The sequence below is a fragment of the Camarhynchus parvulus genome, chromosome 9, assembly GCF_901933205.1.
Source record: "Camarhynchus parvulus chromosome 9, STF_HiC, whole genome shotgun sequence".
In the NCBI taxonomy this organism is placed as follows: Eukaryota; Metazoa; Chordata; class Aves; order Passeriformes; family Thraupidae; genus Camarhynchus; species Camarhynchus parvulus.
In genome coordinates, this window is record NC_044579.1 from 8,428,949 (window position 1) to 8,448,892 (window position 19,944).

At 61.3% G+C, this 19,944-nt stretch overlaps 1 protein-coding gene and 2 non-coding genes across 11 annotated transcripts; all 3 read right to left on the reverse strand.

Annotated features, from left to right (window-relative positions):
* Positions 1 to 455: 455 nt before the first annotated feature.
* Positions 456 to 18,745, reverse strand: EIF4G1 (eukaryotic translation initiation factor 4 gamma 1). 9 transcript variants are annotated; one of them, XM_030954287.1, is made up of 33 exons: positions 18,669 to 18,744; positions 17,533 to 17,593; positions 16,163 to 16,271; positions 15,979 to 16,065; positions 14,333 to 14,506; positions 13,884 to 13,983; positions 12,056 to 12,168; positions 10,917 to 11,009; positions 10,770 to 10,836; positions 9,517 to 10,401; positions 8,474 to 8,562; positions 8,085 to 8,271; positions 7,585 to 7,718; positions 7,194 to 7,313; positions 6,829 to 7,002; positions 6,552 to 6,749; positions 6,149 to 6,295; positions 5,819 to 6,055; positions 5,634 to 5,738; positions 5,070 to 5,223; positions 4,865 to 4,962; positions 4,664 to 4,766; positions 4,442 to 4,544; positions 3,595 to 3,851; positions 3,388 to 3,503; positions 3,061 to 3,233; positions 2,802 to 2,927; positions 2,637 to 2,718; positions 2,322 to 2,420; positions 2,073 to 2,207; positions 1,903 to 1,984; positions 1,687 to 1,827; positions 456 to 1,570 (listed from the first exon to the last, which is right to left on the reverse strand). In XM_030954287.1, the coding sequence occupies exons 3-33, from the start codon at positions 16,235 to 16,237 to the stop codon at positions 1,389 to 1,391; spliced, it is 4,836 nt and encodes a 1,611-aa protein (XP_030810147.1). In that variant the 5' UTR covers positions 16,238 to 16,271; positions 17,533 to 17,593; positions 18,669 to 18,744; the 3' UTR covers positions 456 to 1,388. The 9 variants fall into 9 exon arrangements, with proteins under 9 accessions (XP_030810147.1, XP_030810145.1, XP_030810140.1 ...); XM_030954285.1 differs by having other exon boundaries at positions 7,194 to 7,331; XM_030954280.1 differs by having other exon boundaries at positions 1,687 to 1,984; positions 7,194 to 7,331; positions 17,533 to 17,589; positions 18,669 to 18,745.
* Positions 7,077 to 7,151, reverse strand: LOC115907199. Its single transcript, XR_004061015.1, has one exon. It is a non-coding gene; the product is annotated as a small nucleolar RNA SNORD66 (small nucleolar RNA).
* Positions 8,353 to 8,429, reverse strand: LOC115907198. The gene has a single exon (XR_004061014.1). It is a non-coding gene; the product is annotated as a small nucleolar RNA SNORD66 (small nucleolar RNA).
* Positions 18,746 to 19,944: the final 1,199 nt, after the last annotated feature.

Below are 19,944 nucleotides of genomic sequence, written 5' to 3' on the forward strand. Positions count from 1 at the left end.
GGGGCCAGTTGTGCCCCAGCTCCACTCCAACTGCAAGACAAGGCCAGGAGGGGCTGATAGAAAAATGCCCTCCCGCACTGGAGGGTGTAGGGGGCACTTACACCTCCCATCTCCTGCCCCAAGGAGCCCACACAGGTTCTGCCACTCATGCCTGTGGGAAAAGGGACATTTGGGGACATCGGGGCTCTGCTCCACAGGCAGGGTGCTGGCAGGGCTGTCTCTTCCACCTCCAGAGACACTGTGCCGGGCAGTGCCAGCAAGGGGAGTCCAGGGGGCCTGGCTCCAGGCACATCCAATCCCCTTGCCACCCTTCCAACCCTGGAGCAGGGGGTACCTACCTGCCTTGCAGCGACAAGGCTGGGCCTTGCCCATGTTCAAGGCTGGCACCCCCACACCAGCCCAGGCACAAGGGACATGGGGGGGCAACAGCGGCACACGGGGCATTATTTAGCAATGTTCTTTTATTTCCAGTTTTAAGGTGAAAAGATGCCTTTAAATCTTCAATTAAATACTCCATAAAGAAAAAAAAAAAAGGCAAAAAAAAAAATTATTTACAAATTCACGTGACCAGTAATTGAATCCTTGTTTTAATAATTACACATGCGGCTCGTCACATCCGGCGCTCTATAAATACAGGGGACGCGGATGAGGGGGCCGCCCTGTTGCTTGCCCAATTGTGGCCTTAAACGTTTGGGAGGAGGATGGGAGCTTTTGGGGTCGTGGAGGGGACTCAGCCTGGCCCAGAGAGAAGGGGCCACCCCCCCTCCTCCCCGGCACCCTCCCCAGGTGTCAGAGTAGGAGCTGGGGGGGGAATGATTTATATTTAAAATTTAAAAACCATAGAGGGGAGGGGGTCCAGGCAGTGATGGAGGAATAGAGAGAGGACAGGGGAGGGGGAGAAATCACGCTCCTGTCCCCAAACCAAATTTAATAAGTTTATATATATATAATCTCTCTATATTTCATCAAGAAGCGGGAAGGAGAAAGAGGAGGAGGGAGAGGAGGGGAGAAATATGTCCCCATCCCATCCCCCCCTCTCCATGACATGAATCCAGGGGTGCTCTGCCCCACTCCCAGAGACCTGGTGTGCCTGCACTGGGAGGGGGGCGAGGAGGGTCCCCAAGGGGACCCATGGCAGCCACCGCCTCAGTCAGCATCTGTTTATTATCATCATGACAACCTCGTACAGGCCTTACAAACAGAACCAGGACAGAGGAAGAAGAGAGAGGAGAACTGAAAAAAAGAGAGGGGGGCTGCAAGGGGCACAGTAGGTCCCTCAGCCCTGGCATCAGCAAGTCCATGGGGGCCAGGGGTGGGAAGGGATGGAGTCACTCCCCAGGGTGCCCCGCTCTCTCTCCCCCCTTCCTCCTCCTCCTCCTCACAGCTGCTCAGTTGTTGTCCGACTCATCCTCAGCTTCCCGGAGCCAGGTGAAAAAGGCTGTCACCGATTTGAGAGCCACCCCTTTGCCCTGCTGCTCAGCCGGGTCCTTGCTGGACTCCCACTTGTAGAAAGCCTCCTCCTTGATGACGTCCTCATCGTAGAGGGCATCAAAGAACATCCGCAGCAGGTCTGGGGTGGGGGGACAAAGGGGAACCTCTGCTATTCTCCAGCCACCAGCCACCCTGCTAGGGTGGGGGACACACTTGCCACCCTCTCCTTGCCCCACCCGCACCCACAATACTCACTGGGAGGCTGGTCCAACTTCACCACCAAGGCTTGCAGGGCATAGAGTGCCTGGAGCTCCTTCTGCTCATCCCGCAGGTACTTCTGGAGCAGCTTGGCCTGGTTGCGGATGACCATGGCGTCCACGCGGTACGGGTTCTCAACTGCAGGGGACAGGGTGTGAGAGGGGCACTGCAGGCAGGGGCACCCCCCTGCTCCCACCTCACCCTGGTACTCACAGACAATGGCCAAGTGGCACACAGACGTCATCAGGGCCCTGATAAACGTGTTGGACGAGACCTGCTGCTCGCTCAGGTTGGCCTAGAGGGGGGAGGGTAAAGGACTGTGAGCTGGAGAGGGACCAAAGAGGAAGCCTCCAGACACTCAGGCATTGCGTCCCCACCCTCACCTCAATCCAGTCATATATTCTTTGGTTGTTCGGGTTCTCCTTCAGCAGTTTGTCCATTTGCTTGCACAGCTCCTCTGAGGTCAGCTCCTTGCGGCTTGGCATGTCTGAGCTGTCCCCCATTGTGTACTCCAATTTCTGGGGAAGCAGGCAGAGAGAGCTGTTGAAGGCAGCACAGGGGAGTGCCACTCTCACACTGCCCAACGTCTGCCCACAGCCCACCTCTGTGCCTTGCTGACACCAAGCCCCCACCTGCTCTGTGACAAATTTGTTGACATCCTGGTCCTCAGGCAGGAATTCCTTCCAGCTCAGGCCCCCATCCCGCCACAGTTTTCCTGCGGTCTTCTGGCCCTGTGGGACAGACAGTTGGCATCAGCACAGCATACCCTCCATCTCCAGGGAGGAAGATACTGTAGTTTAGCCATGCCAGCCCCATGACCCAGATACTGAGAGGGATGCCCCTCACCAACCTCTCTTGAGGCAGGGGGCTTCAATCCCCATCTGGCCCCCAAGCAGGATGCCAGTCCTTGAGACTGCAGCCAGCACCCACAAGCCTCATGCACTTACCATGCCCTTGCACAACAAGCCCAGCACCTCGACCAGCAGCGTGGTGGCCTTCCCAATGGGCACCAGGGGCTTTGTGATCTCCCTGTAGAGCACAAGAGACCTGGGTGAGCTACCTGCCCTCTGGAGGAATCCTGTGCCAGCCCTGCTGAGGAGCACAGCCCTCACCTGAACAGCTCCTCCATGGGGATGCCTTCCTCTTGCAGGATGGGTGTGATGAGCTCAGCCAGGTACAGCCAGATGTGTGGGATGTCAATCTCCATGTCCTCTGCGATCTCCAAGATCTTCCGCAGCCTGAAGAGCAGAGGGAGCTGTTGGGATCCAGCAGTCCCCATACCCTTGGCTAGGAGGGACTTCAGGATGTCTCAGTGTTGAGTCCTACTCAAGGCAGGGCCAAATTCAAAGCCAGGCTGCCCCAGCCCCTCACCCTTTGTAGTACTGCTCCTTGGAGAGCGTGCCTGCCTTCACCAGCTGGCAGAGCAGGGCTCCCATGTGCTCACGGGAGATGGTGCTCCTCTCCAGCGTGGACTCGATGCCATTTTGCACAAAGATGTAGAGTGAAGAGGGGCTGCCCAGCTCCTGCACACACTGCAGGGCCTCCTGCAGGGAAAAGGGGGGTCAGTACTGCCCTACAGCCAGCTCTGGCTCCCCCCTTCCTCATCCAGGCACCACCAGAACCCTGCCCAACAGTGCTACCATATAGGGAGGGGAGCATATGGCATGTCAGAGGAACATGGCCACCCCCTTCTCTCACCTTCATGTCATTGATGTGCAGGTATTCCTCTATGATCGCCTTGGATTTCTTCTCCAGTTCCTCTTCCGACAGCGCGGGCTTGGTGGATGTTGCAGGAGGTGTTGGCTCTTGTTTAACTGCAAGAGAAGAGCAAGGATCAGGCACCACCTGGGACAGGCAGAGCTGCAGGTGCAGCCAGACCCTGGGTATCACCCCATCCCAGCTCACCAGTCTCTCGGCTCCGGTCCCGTTCCTCCGTCATGCTTGCAGCCTTGCGCACGGCCTCGGGGCCGCCCTGCTTCTCCCGTTCTCGGCTCCTGTCCTCTGTCTCTTTGCTGAAGCTCCTCTTGGTGAGGGCAGACCTGTTCCTGTCTACTCTCTCCCCACGGTCAAGACGCTCTAGACGGTCGCTGCCCTTCTCCGAACGTGACTCCCGGTCCCCTCTGTCCCCAGCCTTCTCTGACCTGTCACGGCTGGAGCTGCTCCTGGGCGAGAGAAAGGTCATAGCGTGAAGAACCCATCACCACCCTCCCTGACCCCAGACTGTAGAGCTCTGTAAAGTAAGGCTGTGCCACTCCAATCCCCGCCTCTCTTTTAGCACTTGACCATTCTTTTTCTCTGTTTCTCCTCTGTTCCAACTCATACCCTTTTCCTTGTACTCTGCTCCTTGGCATGGCTGAGCACTGCCTGCCTTTGTCCGACCCACACCTTTCTTATGACGCAGACTGTGGCAAAGCCTCCCTTTGTTTTCCTCTTCTCCCAAACAAATCCAAACTCCAGTTCTCTTTGGGGATCTCACACTCCTGCCCATTAATGTCTATCCAAGGACCTCATGCCAGAACAAGCACCCAGGGATGGTCACCCAAGTGCTGAACAGTAGGGAGGACACCCAGGGTGAGGTCAACCCTCCTTGCCACAAGGATTCACCACTGACTCCGAGCTCTCTCAAGGCCCCATCTTGCCACAGGGGCTTTGATACTGTAACTTGCGTATACACTGATCAACTACAAGACTGAATCAGGGGCTCTCCCTCAACCCCACACACCCCTCCACCAAGGCAGGGCTGGCCCCTCACCTCTGCACCACACGGCGGGACTCTGGGCTCTCGGCAGGCATTGACTGCTGGAGCGCTGAGAAGCGGTTCAAGGTGCTCGTGGCTGGTCGCCCTGAATCAGATGCTGGGCGTGAAAAGAGGGAAGTCTCAGAGTTCGGCAACTCCCTGGCAGAGGAACTGCCAGGGGAAAGATCACCCCTCCCACTCTGTCCCACAGCACCCAGCCAGTCCCACACTGCCTACCTGAATCTGCAGGCTTCGCGCCAGACCCTCCGCTGCTGCCTTTGCCCCAGCTCAGCCGCCCACCTGGTGCAAAGAGCTGGTTATTGGAGTCAATGGATCCAGGCTGCAGGTGGAGAGAGAGAGACAGTCAGGCCTGATCCCCCAGCAAGGCATGACCCAGGCCAGGCCAGCTCAGCTGTCCCACCGCACGCCCAGCCTCACCTTGGTGATCTTTGTTAACCGGCTGGTGTCAATGGGCCGGTTGCCCTTGCTGATGGGCACCGTGTTCCAGCCATCATCTGCAACCAGGCTACTGCGTCCTGAGCACAAGAGGGACAGTCATATTGTGCAGACCAGCCTTGAGCAGAGTCCAGCAGGAGCAACCCACTCCTAGCAAACTCATGTGTCCCCAAGCCCAGACACTCACCACCAGAGGATGGCCCAGGGGGTCCTCTCCTCTTGTCCTTTGACATGAGCTGCTGCACTTTGATGTGTTCTCGATGCTCCTCCATCTCTGCTTCCTTGTGGATCTGATCGATGGTTTTGGGGCCCTGGTCTCCCCGCCGCGGCACCCAACTATTCTGCAGAGGGCAGGGAAGGAGGGAAGAGGGAATTGAAATGGCTGAAAGATGGAGGGAAAGGGATTCCCCCTTCCCAGCCACCCCACTCTCAAAGTCTCAGGTTGGTCTCCGGCCTGGGCCATCACCACTCTCCATGTGTTGTGGCAGCTTTTGGCACAAAAAGGCTCAGGTTCCAGAGCCCCCCTGCATTAAACAGCCGCCAATTACTGTGTGCCCACTACCACTACCATGATAACCAAGAGCAGGGGCTAGCATGGTGTCTCTGGGGCTGGCCACAGCTCACATACCCACCTCTCTCCTAGAGCGGACACATGGATTGCTGGCACTCAGAGGACATAGGCCAGCAGCTCCAAGGGACCAAGGAGCAGATGGAGAACAGTCCCCAGGCAACTGCATTCCATCAATCTTACCCGCCTTAGGTCAATCACATCCTGCAGCATGAAACGGATTCGGGATGACGTCTTTTTCTCTTTGATGATCTTCTCCATCTGATTGAAGTACTGGTCCATCCTGGGCTATAGAGGGACAGAGCCATGGTCACATCTCTCCTAAAGGCAAGGGAAGAGCAAGCAAGGTAGGGCAGGGCAAGGAGTACCTTGGCTTTCTCGAAGTCCAAGTCCTTGCCAATAGTCGTAAGCAGGCGGCAAAGGCACTCAAGAGACTCTTCATCATGGTTTTTGAGCAGCTTCACCACACAGTCATGCATAATGGCCTCCGTCAACATCTTCAGTTTGAAGAGCTCTCCAATGAACTTGATGTTGCCAAGGGATCGTCGTCGGGCCTTGTCCCGCGCCTCCTCCAGCTCATCCTTCATACGCGCCTTCTCCTCAGGCTGCACGGAAAGCACAGCAGGCCAGTTCAGGGTCCAGAGCCAAGCCAAGGACACCCACGCCAGCCCCCAGAGTACACTCCCACCACAACTCACAGCACTGGCATCATCCATCTCCTTCTGCCGCTTCTCAAAGATCTCATCATCATCTTTGTCCTTCTCAAACTCCTTCTGGCAGCGGTTGAGCAGCAGCTTGCGGAAGTTCACAGTCACTGTGGGCTTGTCTGTTGTGGGCACTTTAAGCTGCAGGACAGGTACAACCCAGAGAAAGAGCATGAGTTGTGTCTCCCCCAAAAGCTGGGCAAATAAGGTGGCTTAAATCAAATCAGGGAAAAGCCACCCTACAACACTGTGATGCCCCGCTGAGACTCTGAACACGGTCCTCCATCCACACACCCCAGTTTCCCCACTCCACATGGAAGGACCTGCACACTACGAAGCTCAGCTGAGATGGCCAAAAAAACCCTGCTCAACAGGGGATCACCCAGCTTCTGCTTACCCCCATAAGGCAACGGCACATGTTAGCATAGGCAACAGAGAAGTTTGGCTCCGAGATGGCCTTCTCGAAGACGAGGTCAATGACACCCTTGAGCCGCTCCTCCGTGTCGATGGACAACTCCATCACCTGCTTCATCAGTTGCTGGAACATCTGGGGTGTCAGCTTGTTGAGGATGCTGCGGACACGGCGGAGCAGTTCCTGCAAGGGCAACAGGGTCAGCAAGAGCTGGGCACCTTTCCCCCAGGCCCTCTGACTGCCTGCCCACCCCAGCTCCCACCTGTGTCTTGATATTCTCAGGATCCTCCTCCTCGGAAGCACGTTTGCTGCTGGGTTTCCAGGCCTTCTCAGCCTTGTTCAGCTTGACATCCTCATTGAGGGACACAGTAGCAATGATTTTGCGGGGCTCCTTCCTCTGACTCGGCTGGGAGCGGCGGGGACCCAACCCTGAGGGCTGACACATGGAAAAAAAACTCAGCTCTCTGCTCTAACACCACATGAGCTGGTTCCCAGAAGTCTCCAGTCCACCTACTCAGATCCTCAACTCCATCATGGACATCAGTGGCCCAGACACAGCGGCTCAAAAGCTTGATCATCACAGAGAGGCAGAGCAGGATGGCAGGAATGAAGTGAGGAGATACTCACCAGGCCCCGGTTGCCCATGACAGGCCTGCCAAGGTTGGCGAAGGAGGGGGTAAAGTCAGGGCTGCAGTTCATGCTATTGATGCGGATGGGGTCGATTGGCCGCAGCGGGGTCTTGTTGGCCTGCGAAGGTACACACGGCTGAGGATGCCCGGGGGCAGAGGAGCGGGACGGATCCATCCCCCAGCCTCAGCGCCGGGACAAGGAACTGGAAAAAAGGCCCCAGAGGAGCCCCCACACCCACCAAACCCAGGCTCAAGGGTCACTGCAGATGCAGCAACAGGACCCTGAGCACAAAAGTAAGTCCCTGTCCCACCTTCCCAAGGCACAAAGAGGAGCCAGATCCCCACCTAACCACCACCCACAATTCCCCAATTTCCAGGGCCGCACCGACCTTGTCCAGCACCACATCTGTGATCTGGGGCAGCCCCTCAGGTTTCTGCATGCTGGCAAAGATGAACTGGAAGCCCAGCAGGAACTCCCGGTCATATCGCTTCTTCTCCTCAGGATTCAATGGCTTCCATTGCTCTGCAGTGGGGGCCAAGAGGGACACTCTGATGTGGCCTGTCCCATATTCTCCACCCTGAGCTATGGTGGGTCTGTGTCCACACAGGGACAAGCAAGGTGAGATATAGATAACTGCAAAACTGCCCCAGGCTGGTACACCATGAGCATAACCATGCATGCTTAGAAAGCCTGACTCCACCAGGTCCCTTCCTCCTGCCAAGACCCTTGTGCTGGGAACTCTGCTCCCCATCCCATGCCAAGCTTGGGGCAAAGATAGGAGGAGAATGTAAAATTTAGGTCACAGGGACCATGCTACCCACACCTTCCGCACTGCTGGGTCCAGAGGTGGTGGTTGCCTGCGGAGGACTGTGCCCAGGCATAGCTCACCTTCCTTGTAGCCATACTTCTGGCCAGCAGCCTTGCCCTTCTCCGGGGCCAACTTGTCTTCCTTCTCCTCCCACGTCTCTTCCAACTCCTCCTGTGGACGGGCAGGAGCCACATCCTCCGCTTCACTGGCAGGGGCAGACACGGGGGGCTTGTTCTCTGCCTCTGAGGCACTATCACCAGTCTGAGACTGCAGCAGAGGGGACAGGGACAGCAGTCACCCACACAAGCCTGTTCCTGTCCCCTTCACCCCACTCCTCAGTGTCCACCCCACCTCAGATCCTCATTACCATCACAGAGCATCAGTGGCCCAGACACGATGGCACAAAGCAGAGTTCATCACAGGAGGAGATGGGACACCGGGTGATCCCCAGACACCCCAGGACACTCACCTCTTTAAAGGCATCCAGCAAATCACCTACTGCCTCCTTCTTGTTCAGCTCCTTCATCCTTCGTTTCTTCTTTGGCACCGACATGGCGACTGGGAGGAGAGGCAGGAAGGTGAAAGACAGGAACCCTCCCAGTCCCCAGCACTAGCTATGCGGTCACCAGCAAGGCCCCAGTAACAGCAGGTGAGCTTCAAGATGCAGCCACAGGGATGTGGTCCTGCCACCCCATAACAGCCCCCATCCCCAAACACACCTGGATTTACCATGTGCCTCATCAAAGCCTCCCATCCACACCACTGCCCTAGTGTGTGCTCCCCATCCTGCCAGAGGATCCCTGCAGACACTGCTCTACAGGCAGCTCTTACAGGGACACTCCCATATAAATCTCTGCTCTCATACACACTCCCTCCCTGGCACCCCTAAACACCAGCCCATACATGTGCTCCCCAGAAATTTATCTGCCCTGAGGTTGCCCTCCTAGAGCACCCATGTATCCCTGCCCAAGGCACTCCACAAAACACATCCTGTGAACCCATCTTCCCCATCATCCTATGTAACCCCAACACTCCTGTGCAAAATGCTTAAAGAAAAAAAGAGAAACCCTAACGTGTCCCCAGGGAACCCCACTTTCCTCAATCACCCCTGTGTACTTGCATACCCCTACACAGCATGCCCTACATTTTCCCTGCCAATCCGCCACCTCCCAGCGTCCTCAACAACTGGGGACAATCCTCAGATACAACCCTGATACATCACCCTACACCCTGCGTAAAACATCATATAAAACACACTTCCATTCCCTGTGACATCCCCCACACACAGCCCTCTATACCCACCCCATACATCACCACATAGATGTACTCCCCAGACATCTCCCTGATCCCACCATCCACAGACACCTTGTCCCCCTCAGCATCCCATACCTACACATCCTGTACCCCTAACCACATCTCCTGCTCCAACACCCTCCCTGTACCTCATGCCATGCGATGCCCCCCACCACCCAACACCCACCCTGGGGCACCCTGCAGCCCAGCATTCCCAACCTTGTGCGGTCGCCTCCGAGATCTGCGAAGGGGCAGGGGCTGGGCTCAAGCTTCGCTCCTGGGTCTCACCAGGGCCTTCGCTCTCTTCCTCCTCCTCCTCTGCAGGTGGGGAGGCAGGGGTGCCAGGCTGGGCTGGCTCCTCAGGCTCTGAGATGGGACTGACATCTGACTCGGGCTGCTCCTCACTCGGCTCCGCTTTGCTGGTGCCCTCCACACCATTGGGTAGGGGCAGCTCTTCAGGCTGGGCAACGGGGGAGTCCAGGGTGGGCACAGGCACCGGCTCAGAGACCGGCACTGGCTGGCACACGGGCGCCTCAGGGACCGCCTCAGGCGTCTCCTCCAAAACCCCATTGGCCTCAGCAGTGGGCTCGGGGCAGGGCTCTTCCCGGGGTGGTGGGGGGCTGGGGGAGGCGGGTTTGGCAGGCGCTTCAGGGGCCTGTGGTACAACGGGCGGTGGCGACGGCGCAGCCGGCACCAGGGGCACGGCTGGCATCGAGGGAACAACGGGCACCGGCGGCACCTCAGGGGGCACAGGCTCCTGCAGGGTGGGCTCCAGGAGGGAAATAGCAACCACCTCCTCCTCTTCCTCCTCCTCCTCCTCCGCAGCCACCGTGTCCATGTTGGCCGCGGGCACAAGGGGCAGCTCCACAGCCCCTGGCACTGTAGTGATGGCGCTTAACGTCTTTTGCGGGTCAGGTGGCGCCTCGCCCTGCTCCGCTTTCATGTCCGTGTCCACAGGAGGCTCCATTGGCACCAGCGTCACGGGCGAGAGCACCACGGGCTCCACCTCGGGGATCAGGGGAGGGGGAGGAGACGGGGATGCCGACTTGCTGGGCTCCAGGGAGACGGGCTTGCTCACCACCAGCGCAGGCTTCGGGCGGTCATCTGCAAGGTGGATGGCATTAATGGATGACTCTGATTCTGTCCTCATCCCATATTCCTCCCCAGATACCTCTATCTTCAGGAGACATAGGAACAGATGTGTCAAGCCACATCACAAATGGGGGATGGGGACAACAGGGGTCCTCCAGTGCTCAAAGAACAGCTGAGATGAGTATACAGCCCCTGTAAACTCTCCTGCATCCAAGAAGGGGACACAGGTCCCCAGGTATGCAGGGATGGCCTCTGACCCCACAAGAGTCCAGAGAACCAAGGAACAGTGGGGCTGGCATTTCAGATCCTGCAGTGCTAACATAGGGAACCTTGCTGCAGCCATGCCAGCTGGCACAGCCAGCCCTGGCACGGGCACTTACCGGGCCGGACAATAACTGCTACATGGGGGGTCTCTCCATTGGCCTGGGGCTCCAAACCGCTTCCAGCCTGAGGGGGCAAAGAGGGAGTTGAACAGGGCCATGTGCACTTCCCTCTGCTGCAGCTGTGAAGTCAGAGGGTCCACTTACCTGTGGAGGAGTGGGGGTGGATGAGGTCCTTGCTCCAGACATAATTTCTTCTGTAATGTCTTTGCCACCTTGGTTGGGGTCTCGTATTCGGATCTGTCCAAGAATCAGAGCAGAGTGGGGAAACTTGGCAGAGTGCAGGACACAACACACAGGCCACCCCCTTTCCATGAGCCCAACACCCCACAGGACACCTTTCCCCAAAGGGAAAAGGAAGGTTCATTCACTGCAGTGCCTGTCCTGGCCACGCAGTTTGGGGAACAGTGGGTGCCACATCCCCTCACCAGAGGGCACAGCGTCCCACAGACACTGGCCTGGTTCCAGTGCCTTGCAAGTCATTGCAACAGGCAGCTGGAGCCAGCAGGTCCCCAGGCCAGTGCCCATCTCCAGAAGTGAGGGGACCACAATACATCACTGTGCAGGCGCAGGGGCTGCAAGAACCCCCCCTCATTTTGGGGACAATACAGAGGACTAGCCTCAGCACACAGAAACCACAGCGAGCTCTGTGTCACCCCAGGCACACCCTATATGCTCACAGCCTCACGTGCCCCATGTCTGCAGCACAAGCTATAGGGCACTCTGCTGCGGGGTGACTGGAGGGGTACACGTGGGTCTGGCTGGGACTACAGCAGCCAGGAATCTTGTTCTCTCTACCTTCTGAACACGACCTGCTCCCAGAACACCAAGTGCAGATCTCAACCCAACTCTGATGAGAAAATGCCAGCATCCCACCTCCCAGTGGCAACCCCTGCCTCCCAGCACACAGGGCCACGCCGGCAGCCACCCGGCTCCCCGCTATAAATAGGCCCCATGCGAGGCCTCTGAGCACCGGCATCTCCGGGAGCAGACAGCAGTTGGCAGCCGCGGCACCCCCGCCCTCCCGGGAGCTGTGACTCAGCACAACGCTGCCCGCCGGGACGACCAAGGTCGCCAGCACCCACCGTGCACCCCAGTTCCCCTGCTAAGCCCTCCAGCCTATGGGGACACAGCCCTGTGCCAACCCTTTTCCCTGGCATGCTGCACCACGTCCCATCCCACACACCACCAGCGCCCGGGGCTGACACCATCCCCCTCCTGCACACGAGCACACCCTCTCGCACATGAGCACCCCCATCCATGCCTGGAGGCAGATGGCTCCTTACCGTCTTGCGCTCTCGTTTTGGGGGGATCGGTGGCTGCTGGCTCACAATGACCTGGGCAGTGGGGACCCCCGCTGAGAACTGCTGCACCCCCTGCGCCGGGTAATATGCACCCGCTGAAGGAGAGGAGAGAGTGTCAGAGCAGCCAAGCCAGATCCTCCAAGCCTGTCCTGAAGACTCCCTGATCTCCCAAACACAGGGGTCTGTCAGGAGCCCGGAGAGCCCTCGCTGCTCTGCTGCGAACCCCCATCGCATCCGGCCTGGATTGTCCCAACCCGCCTGACAGGCCTGACCGAATTCCTTCCCTGTGAAGCAGAGAGCGTCCCCGCGCCACCCCCACGCCCAGCCAGGCCCCACAGGCATCCACCGTGCCCACCAGCTCCACGCCAGAGAGCCCTGCCTGGACACTCGGCCATGTCAGGTACAGGCGTCCTGGCTCTGCTGGCGGCCGCCTTCCTGCCTGCGCCCTTATCTCCCCAGGAGCAGCACCAGCCCGAGGGCGGCACCAGGCAGCCTCCATTCACACCCAGGCTGAGGGGCTCAGGCTCCCCAAGCAGCCCGAGTCCCTGGAGAGCCCAGCCCAGAGGAAGGAGCTGTGCTGAGGGACAGAGGTAGAGCTGGACCCCATCCAGGGCTGGCACAGCCCTCAAAAGGTGCTCCACTCCTCCCAGGGCATCCGTGAGCATCACCCCGGAGCAGTGCCACAGGCACATGGGTGTGCTGCGACAGGCACAACTGGGTTCTGGCCCCCTCTGGCTCCAGTACCTTCCCTGCTGCACTGACCCTGAAAGTCAACCAAGGTGCTCTGGTGGCTGCCTCATCTCTGAGTCAGGGACCCTCCCTTTGCTCTGGGGACTCACAGGGACGCCGAATGGGCCTCACACGTCGGGATGGGCTGGGCGTGGGGGAAAGGAAGGAGACCCTGAGCTGCCTAGCCCTGAGGACCAGACAGGAGACCCAGTTTGATTCATTTGTCAAGGGTCACACCATGTCCGGTCACCCTACCAGTCCTGTGGGCAAGAGGCAAGTGCTGCCAGCTTCCCCAGGAAGAGCCGCAGCAGCCCCAAAGCAGAGGCTGGGGGTACACCCATCTTGGAACCTCAAAGAGATACCCAGAGCATGTCCCAGGGCTGTGCTCAGTGCATGAAGGCACAGCAGTGTCCTGGCCCAAGCACAGGAGACAGCCACAGCCAGGGGCCACCTCCCTCCTCTGAGGGGCTGGCTGGGCCCTGAGACAAGAGGGAGGGAGGCCGGGCACGTACCTGGCTCAGGAGAAGCCCATCTCTGCCCCGGTTATGCTTTGCTGCTGTGCCGGGGCCAGGCCGGAGGCCTCGGCTCACATTTCTGTGTCTGCTGGGCCTCCTGGGGCCAACCAAGCCTAAATATAGTCACAGCCCGGGTGGCCACATGCAGCAGGGGGAAGGAGGAGGGGCTGCTCACATCGCACTCCCCAAGCACCAGGAGGGGGCAGGCACGGAGCACCCCGGCTCAGCTCCTGGGGAGCAGGAGCTGAGGGGGGTCAGCAAGCACTGACCTGCTCACCACCTTGACAGCAAGTGAGGGGGAGCAGGGGATAAAGTCTGCCCCAGCCCTCCGCCAGAAGAGTTAAATATTAAACAGCCGCAATTTGGAAAAGGACAGGGGTGAGTGGACTGATGTGCTGCAGGGCAACAAGCAACTGTCCCCCAAAACAGCAATGGGGGGTCACAGAGTCAGCCCCAGTCAGCTGTGTTCAGCTCAGCGGGACACACAGAGGCCAGGGGAGTAAAAAAACAGGGAAGTGCCGGGACTGAAAGAGCACTGGGGAGCAGAGCAACCCCGCTGTCTGTACCGTAAGTCCCGAACTCTGTGGGGCTGGCTCCAGGGTAAAAACTAGGGGCGCCAGGCTGGACCGGGTACTGTTGGGTCGGGACAACGTACGTGGAGCGACCCTGCAAGAGGAAAGAAAAGAAGTCAGTTATGTCCCCTGCAGAGCACAGACATACCCCCAAAACACTGATGTAACCCCAAACCTGACTGTGAACTAGTTGTACACCAGGGCAGTGAGCTGGACACAGGCAGAGTAGACACCAGGGGCCTCAGAGAACTGTTGGGGAGGGGACCAGTACTGCCTGCTGCCTCTCTACAGAGCCAGCAGCACCCTGCTCAAGCCAGTGGGTGCTCAGAGTCACAGGACCCCTTCCACCCCACCAAAACAGACCTGGGCTCCAAGTCCAGGCAACACCTCCCGCCGGTGCCCATCCCAACCTCCTCCCACAGAGCCCAAAGCATTGCCCTCACCTGTCCAGGAATGTAATAGGCTCCTTGGGAAGGTGTGTAGGATATCTGGGACGGTATCATCATCACCTGGGAAGCAGCTGGATACACATGGGCAGGAGGGCCGGGCCGAGCCGTTGTGTTACTCTGCACGCGGGACGCACTGGCAGGAGGCTGTGCCCTATTCTGGTAGAAATGCTTGGGGAGAGACGGGGCACAGCGTCAGCAGGAGCTCCAGCACCCTCATCTGCCACCACCACACACGGGGGGAGACACCAGCCCCCCCACGCTGCCGGCATGCAGCACCGCCTCCGCAGCCCGCCAAGGCCACCCCCTGTCCCGGCACCATCCTGTCCCCACGCACCTGCGGGGCCGCCTGGGTCCACCCGACCCAGCTCATGCCCGGCGCGGCCCGGCCCAGCCCTCCCGGGGCCGGCAGCTCCAGCGCCCGGAGCCGGCCACGGCCGCGCCGCGCTTCGGCGGCGGCGGGTCCCGGCGTGCTCTGCACCGGCTCGCGGTGGATGCTGGGACCTGTAGTCCCGCCATGCCGGAGCCGGACAACATGTGGAGCTCCGTACTCCCACCCCGGCCAATGCCGCTCATCCCGACCCAGCTTGTCTGCCGGGCAAAAGCATTCCCGGGAGCAGCAGCTCCAGCCCAGCGACGAGCGGGCAGGGAAGGGTCCGCGCACGCACCCCCGGGGCAAGGAGAAAGCGTTACCTGAAGAGACCTGAATCCTCCCTGTTAGCAAGCGCACGCATACAGAGGGAAAGGGGGAAAGAGAGAGACAGGAGTTACTGGCACTGGGACAGGGATAGCAGAGGAACGGACAAGAAGTCAGGGAGCCCTTTGCTCTGTGCCCACATCCCAAATATACTGAGATCCCCAAATATACTGAGGTCCCCTGTAGGGACCTTCCAAGGGGCAGGGATGGGTCTGACGAGCTCCCAAACAGCAGAGCCAAGGATATCACCAGATCTGTCCCAAACAGCTCCTCCACACAAGAGGGCTGATGGAACCCAGGGCCTTGCACGCCACTGCAGGGCCTTGGGAGACCAAGCAAAGCAGGGAAGAAGAGGAGGAAAGGCACAGGCAGAAGCAACGGCAACGGCCTGGGCTGGAGTTAGCACAGGCACAGCCACATGCTGCAGGCTTCATGCAAGGAGGGAATTGGAGAGACACTGCAGAGAAACCTACCCAAAGTCGAGCAGGCATCCCGCACTTTACCCAGAGTCCAGCGTCCCCACATGCTCCCCAGCCCCTTCATGCCCAAGGTGGGTGTTTCTGTGCAGTGTCGGGGAAGGGTGTTCAGCATGCAGGGCAGGGGAAGCGGGTTAGTACCTGCTGGTGAATAGCCCGAGGCCCTGCTGGAAACTGAGAGAGGAGGAAAGGGAGGTTTGGGGCAGGGGAGGAAGGAGAGAAGAGCAGTCACTCTGTGGGCATCCTCATTGGAGGCGCCTGCCCTCCCACCCCAGGGCCAGGAGGTCCTCAGGTGGCAGTCGTGGTGGAGATCATGGGCTCATTCCCCCTTCACAGGCACACACCAGGCCCGAGGGGCACCACATTGCTCCTAACACCCCTGGGTTCCGTGGTGTGGGCTACTCGGCCAGGAAGCAGAAAGCTGCTGGATACCCCTCACCACCCTCTGCAACTCTGGACAAAATCCTTACCTGGCGCGGCTGAGAAGGCGTATTCATTTGTGAGGTCGGTGCCGGGTTAAAAACCACAGGTGCCGTCTGACCAGGTGGGAACGTCGGCTGGAAGAAGGCAGGGAGGGAAAGAGATGGCACCACTGCCCTTGGCACCAACTGGGGAGGCAAAGCTGGGTCCCCCAGCCCTGCAGGGGACAGTTACCTGCGGCAGTCCAGGAGAAGGGGCAGGGTGCGGGGCAGTCGGGGCTCCTCCTGTGGGCTGTGGAGCTTTGTTCATTTCATGGGGTTGTGCATAAGGATCCCCTCGCTATCTGCAGAAACAGGGACAGTGGGCATAAGCTGGAGATGGCAACACCCCAGGCATCTGTCCCCTGTCCACGTCAGCCCTAAAGTCTGCAAATCCCTAGCCCCACAGCCTACCATTGTAAAGCCAGGCATCAGCCATGCCCCACAGACAGCATCCCATCAAGGCACAGACCCCCAGCCACCTCCTCCTGCCCCATTGGGCCATGGGGAAGATGGGGTAGGTACTGCCAAGTCACCCAGCCTGGGCAGGTCCTCACACCCTTCAGAGCAGGCCCCTCATCATGTCACAAACCCAGCCATGCCCACCAGGAGGACTGACCCACCCAAGGTGACCCTACACAAAACTGGGCACCAGCACCCATGATCTGCCACCAGCACCTAGGCCACCACTAACTCCGGGGGGCTGGGTGGGCCGGCGGCACCCCGGCGTCAGCCGTGCCCAGCTCCACCCCGGCTGACCTACTAAGCGCTTCCCCCGGCCGGCCAAACCTGTTCCTGCCGGTGGCGCCGGGTCCCCAGCGTACACCACAAACGCCTACCAGGGAAGGCAGGGAGCAGCTCCCTCGTCCCCCCACGCCACCGACACTCCTGCCCACTGCCCTGCCCAGCGGAGTCTGCAGCCCCCCACCGTCACCAGCACCCAGGGAACCCGGACACCCTCCTGGCTGTCCCAGGAAGGACTTGGCAGCCAGTGCCACTCTCCCCGCCCCAGTGCAAAGGCCGCCGGGGCAGGAAGGAGAGGCAGTACCCCGCATACTGCCGGGGGTCCCCTGCACCCCACGGCACCCAACGAGTCTGCTGCCGGCCAGACACCCAAGGGAGCAGCCCTGGTGCCTCCTGTAATCTGACTCCTGGACGCGTCAGCACTGCCGGCCCCCAGCCCCGCTGCGGGCTCTGCCAGACACATCCGACCAACACTGGGAAATGGAGCACCCCAATCCCCCCAGGGCTGCGCCTTGGTACGGGGGTGCCACCCCATCCCAGGGGTCCCCCGAGCCACCACCCCAGTGGAGATGGGCCCTGCCAGGGTTTCAGGAGGTGGCAGGGGCTGGGTTGCACCCCACAGTGCTCCCCACGGGCCCCTTCTCACCGGGGACCCAGGCACCCGGCACGGACAGCCCGTACCTGAGCCAGCTTAGCTAGGCCTTGAGAACAATCATCCCTAAACAGAGGGGGAGGATTGTCTCACAGGGGACAGGGACACCCAGGGACAGCCAGACCTGGTCTTCTCCGCCAGACACAACTGGGAGCGAGCAGGATACTCACCCCCCCGCGGGAAAAACCTGGGCCGGCTGAGCGGGCCTGCAGAGACCGTTCATCCGACTGACTGGGAGAGAGGAGGGAGGGGGAGAGAGAGAAAGAGAGAGAGAGATCAGGCCGGGCCCCGCGGGGGGAGCCCGGCCTGGCCCCGGCTTCGCACAGGCCCGGGTAGCCCAGCAGGGCCGGGGAATGCGGGTTCCGTCCCGGGGGGACAACGGGGCCCCGCGCGGCTGTTTGTAATCGGAGTCGCGGCCGCCTCTCTGCGCCGGGAGCGGCCGGGCCGCGGCCTGCGCTGGGCCCGCCGACGGGGCGGGGGGTCCCTGCCCGGGGGGGACTCCGGGAAGGCCCAGCTCGGTCCGAGTGAGGGGCCGGGGGATCGGAGCAGCAGTCCGGGCAGGCGGGAACGCACGGGGGAGTGGGGGACAAGACAAGAATCACCGACGGCGGAGCTGGGACAGGCCGCGGCCGTGGCCCGAGAGCGGCCAGCCCCACCAGGCCCAAGCGCGGCCTCGCCCCCAGGCCGAGGCGGCGGCCAAACCGGCGGCTGTGGCCGGCTCCGTCCCGGGGCGGTGGCACCACCATCACGGCGGCGGGAGGGCGCGGTGCGGTGCCCGGTGCGGCATCCGGCGGCCCCGCTCCCCCGCGGCGGCGGCGGCCTCTGCCAAGGACACGTGTCACTGCCGGCCGCAACCGCGGCCCCGCGGGCACCGGCGGCGGCACGAGAGGCCGGTCGCGGCGGGGCGGGGGCGGCATTGCTCGCAACACATGCGGCGGCGGCGCCGGGCCTAGGCGGGCGCGGCGCCGGGAGCACGTGTGCGGCGGTGGCGGCGGCGGCGGGGCGCACCGGCCGGCACGTGGGCGCGGACGGACGCGGCCGCCGCGGGATCACCGGGACGTGGGGACCATCGGGACGAGCGGGGGCCCGGCGCAGCAGCGGAGCGAAGCACGGGACAGGGCGTGGGAAGGGGGTGGTGGCGGCGGCGGCGGCGGGGCGGCACCCACGTGGTGGCGGCGGCGGCGGCGCGACAAGGCCCGGCGAAGCGAAGCCCGGGAAGGGGGAGGAATAAGACTGCACGCGCGGCCCCGGTACCGGCGCCCCCCACCCCCGCGGGGCGCGCGCCCGCCCCGCCCCCGCCCGTTACCTTCAGTCTCCTTCAGCGCGCGCGGCCCGACGCAGCCGCAGCGCAGCGCAGCACGACCATTTCCGGAGCCGCGCCGCGCGCAGGGGCGGGGCCGCGGGGCCGCGCGCCCGCCGCCGCGGCGGGGAGGGGCGCACGGGGGCGGGGCCGCCACGCCCGGAGCAGCGCCGGGCCCCGCCCCCGCCCGCACGTTGCGCCGCCGCCGCGCCCGCCCCGCCGCCGCGGTCACGTGACGGGGCGGGGCGAGGCCCGGGCGTCCCGGAGGGGACCGGGGGCCGCATGGCTACGCCCCATCCCCGCGGCCACGCCCGCCGTCCTGTCCCGCCGCCACGCACCCCGTGCAGGGTCACGAGGGGAGTGGGAGCACCTGGCACCGGCACCGGTCGGGACGCACACTCACCCGGGGCCTGACACCACCCGCGTCCCACAGCCACCCAGGAACCGGCACCAGCGGCACCCGCACCCATTCGGTGCTTGGCACCACCGGGACCCGGCCTCACCCAGAACTTGACATTGCCCCGGCGGGCACCCACCCGTGCTCCGTCCAACCTTGGCCACATCCGTGATGCACCCCCGTGCACCGGCACCTTCCTGGGACATGCATCCACCCAGGGTCTGCTCTGACGTGAGCACCCTGGGTGGATGCATGTCCACCCATCCGGCACCCACCCCTCTCCCGGCCAGGAGCTGCACCTGCCGAGAGCCCACCCAGCACCTCACACCCACAGGGGCCATGGTCCCCACCCTGCACCCCGCAGGATGCAGCACCTTATCCCGACCCTGCATCCACCCCACTCCCACCCAGACACAGCCTCCCATGTTCACCCAGCTGGAGCACAGCAGGATCCAGACACCATCAGTTTTGGAAACAGGGCAGGGCTTTCCTCTTCGCTAAAAATACTTCCCATGTGGCTTCTGTCCCACCTTCCTGACTGCTTTGAACCCAATGTCAGCTCCGGAGCAGCACCAAATGATGGCAGAGCTCAGCAGATCTGGCAGGGTAGTTGAAAGTTGGGAGTTGCCAGTCAAGACGCCCCAGCAGGAGGGCAGTCCCAGGCAGGGACAGGCCATGCTGGGCTAAAGGGGAGTTGCACACTCTGAGCACATGTGGCTGTGCCAGGCACACACACCGGGCACAGCTGGATGCTGAAGCCACAGAGCACCCATGGCACCCCACAACTCTGTGTTCATGCCCTGCATGTTGGGATCTGCACTGTGCACAGCCTCCATGGGCCACAGGCACACCCAAAAGGATGAGAGCCCAGGCCACACTCCCAGC

Excerpts from the sequence above, each read along its gene's own strand:
- EIF4G1 (XM_030954280.1), bottom strand. The coding sequence starts at position 16,237 with ATGAACAAAGCTCCACAGCCCACAGGAGGAGCCCCGACTGCCCCGCAC. Across the intron at positions 3,234-3,387 it reads TGCACATCAATGACATGAAG|GAGGCCCTGCAGTGTGTGCA; the intron begins GTGAGAGAAGGG and ends TTTTCCCTGCAG. Across the intron at positions 1,985-2,072 it reads GAATATATGACTGGATTGAG|GCCAACCTGAGCGAGCAGCA; the intron begins GTGAGGGTGGGG and ends TCCCCCCTCTAG.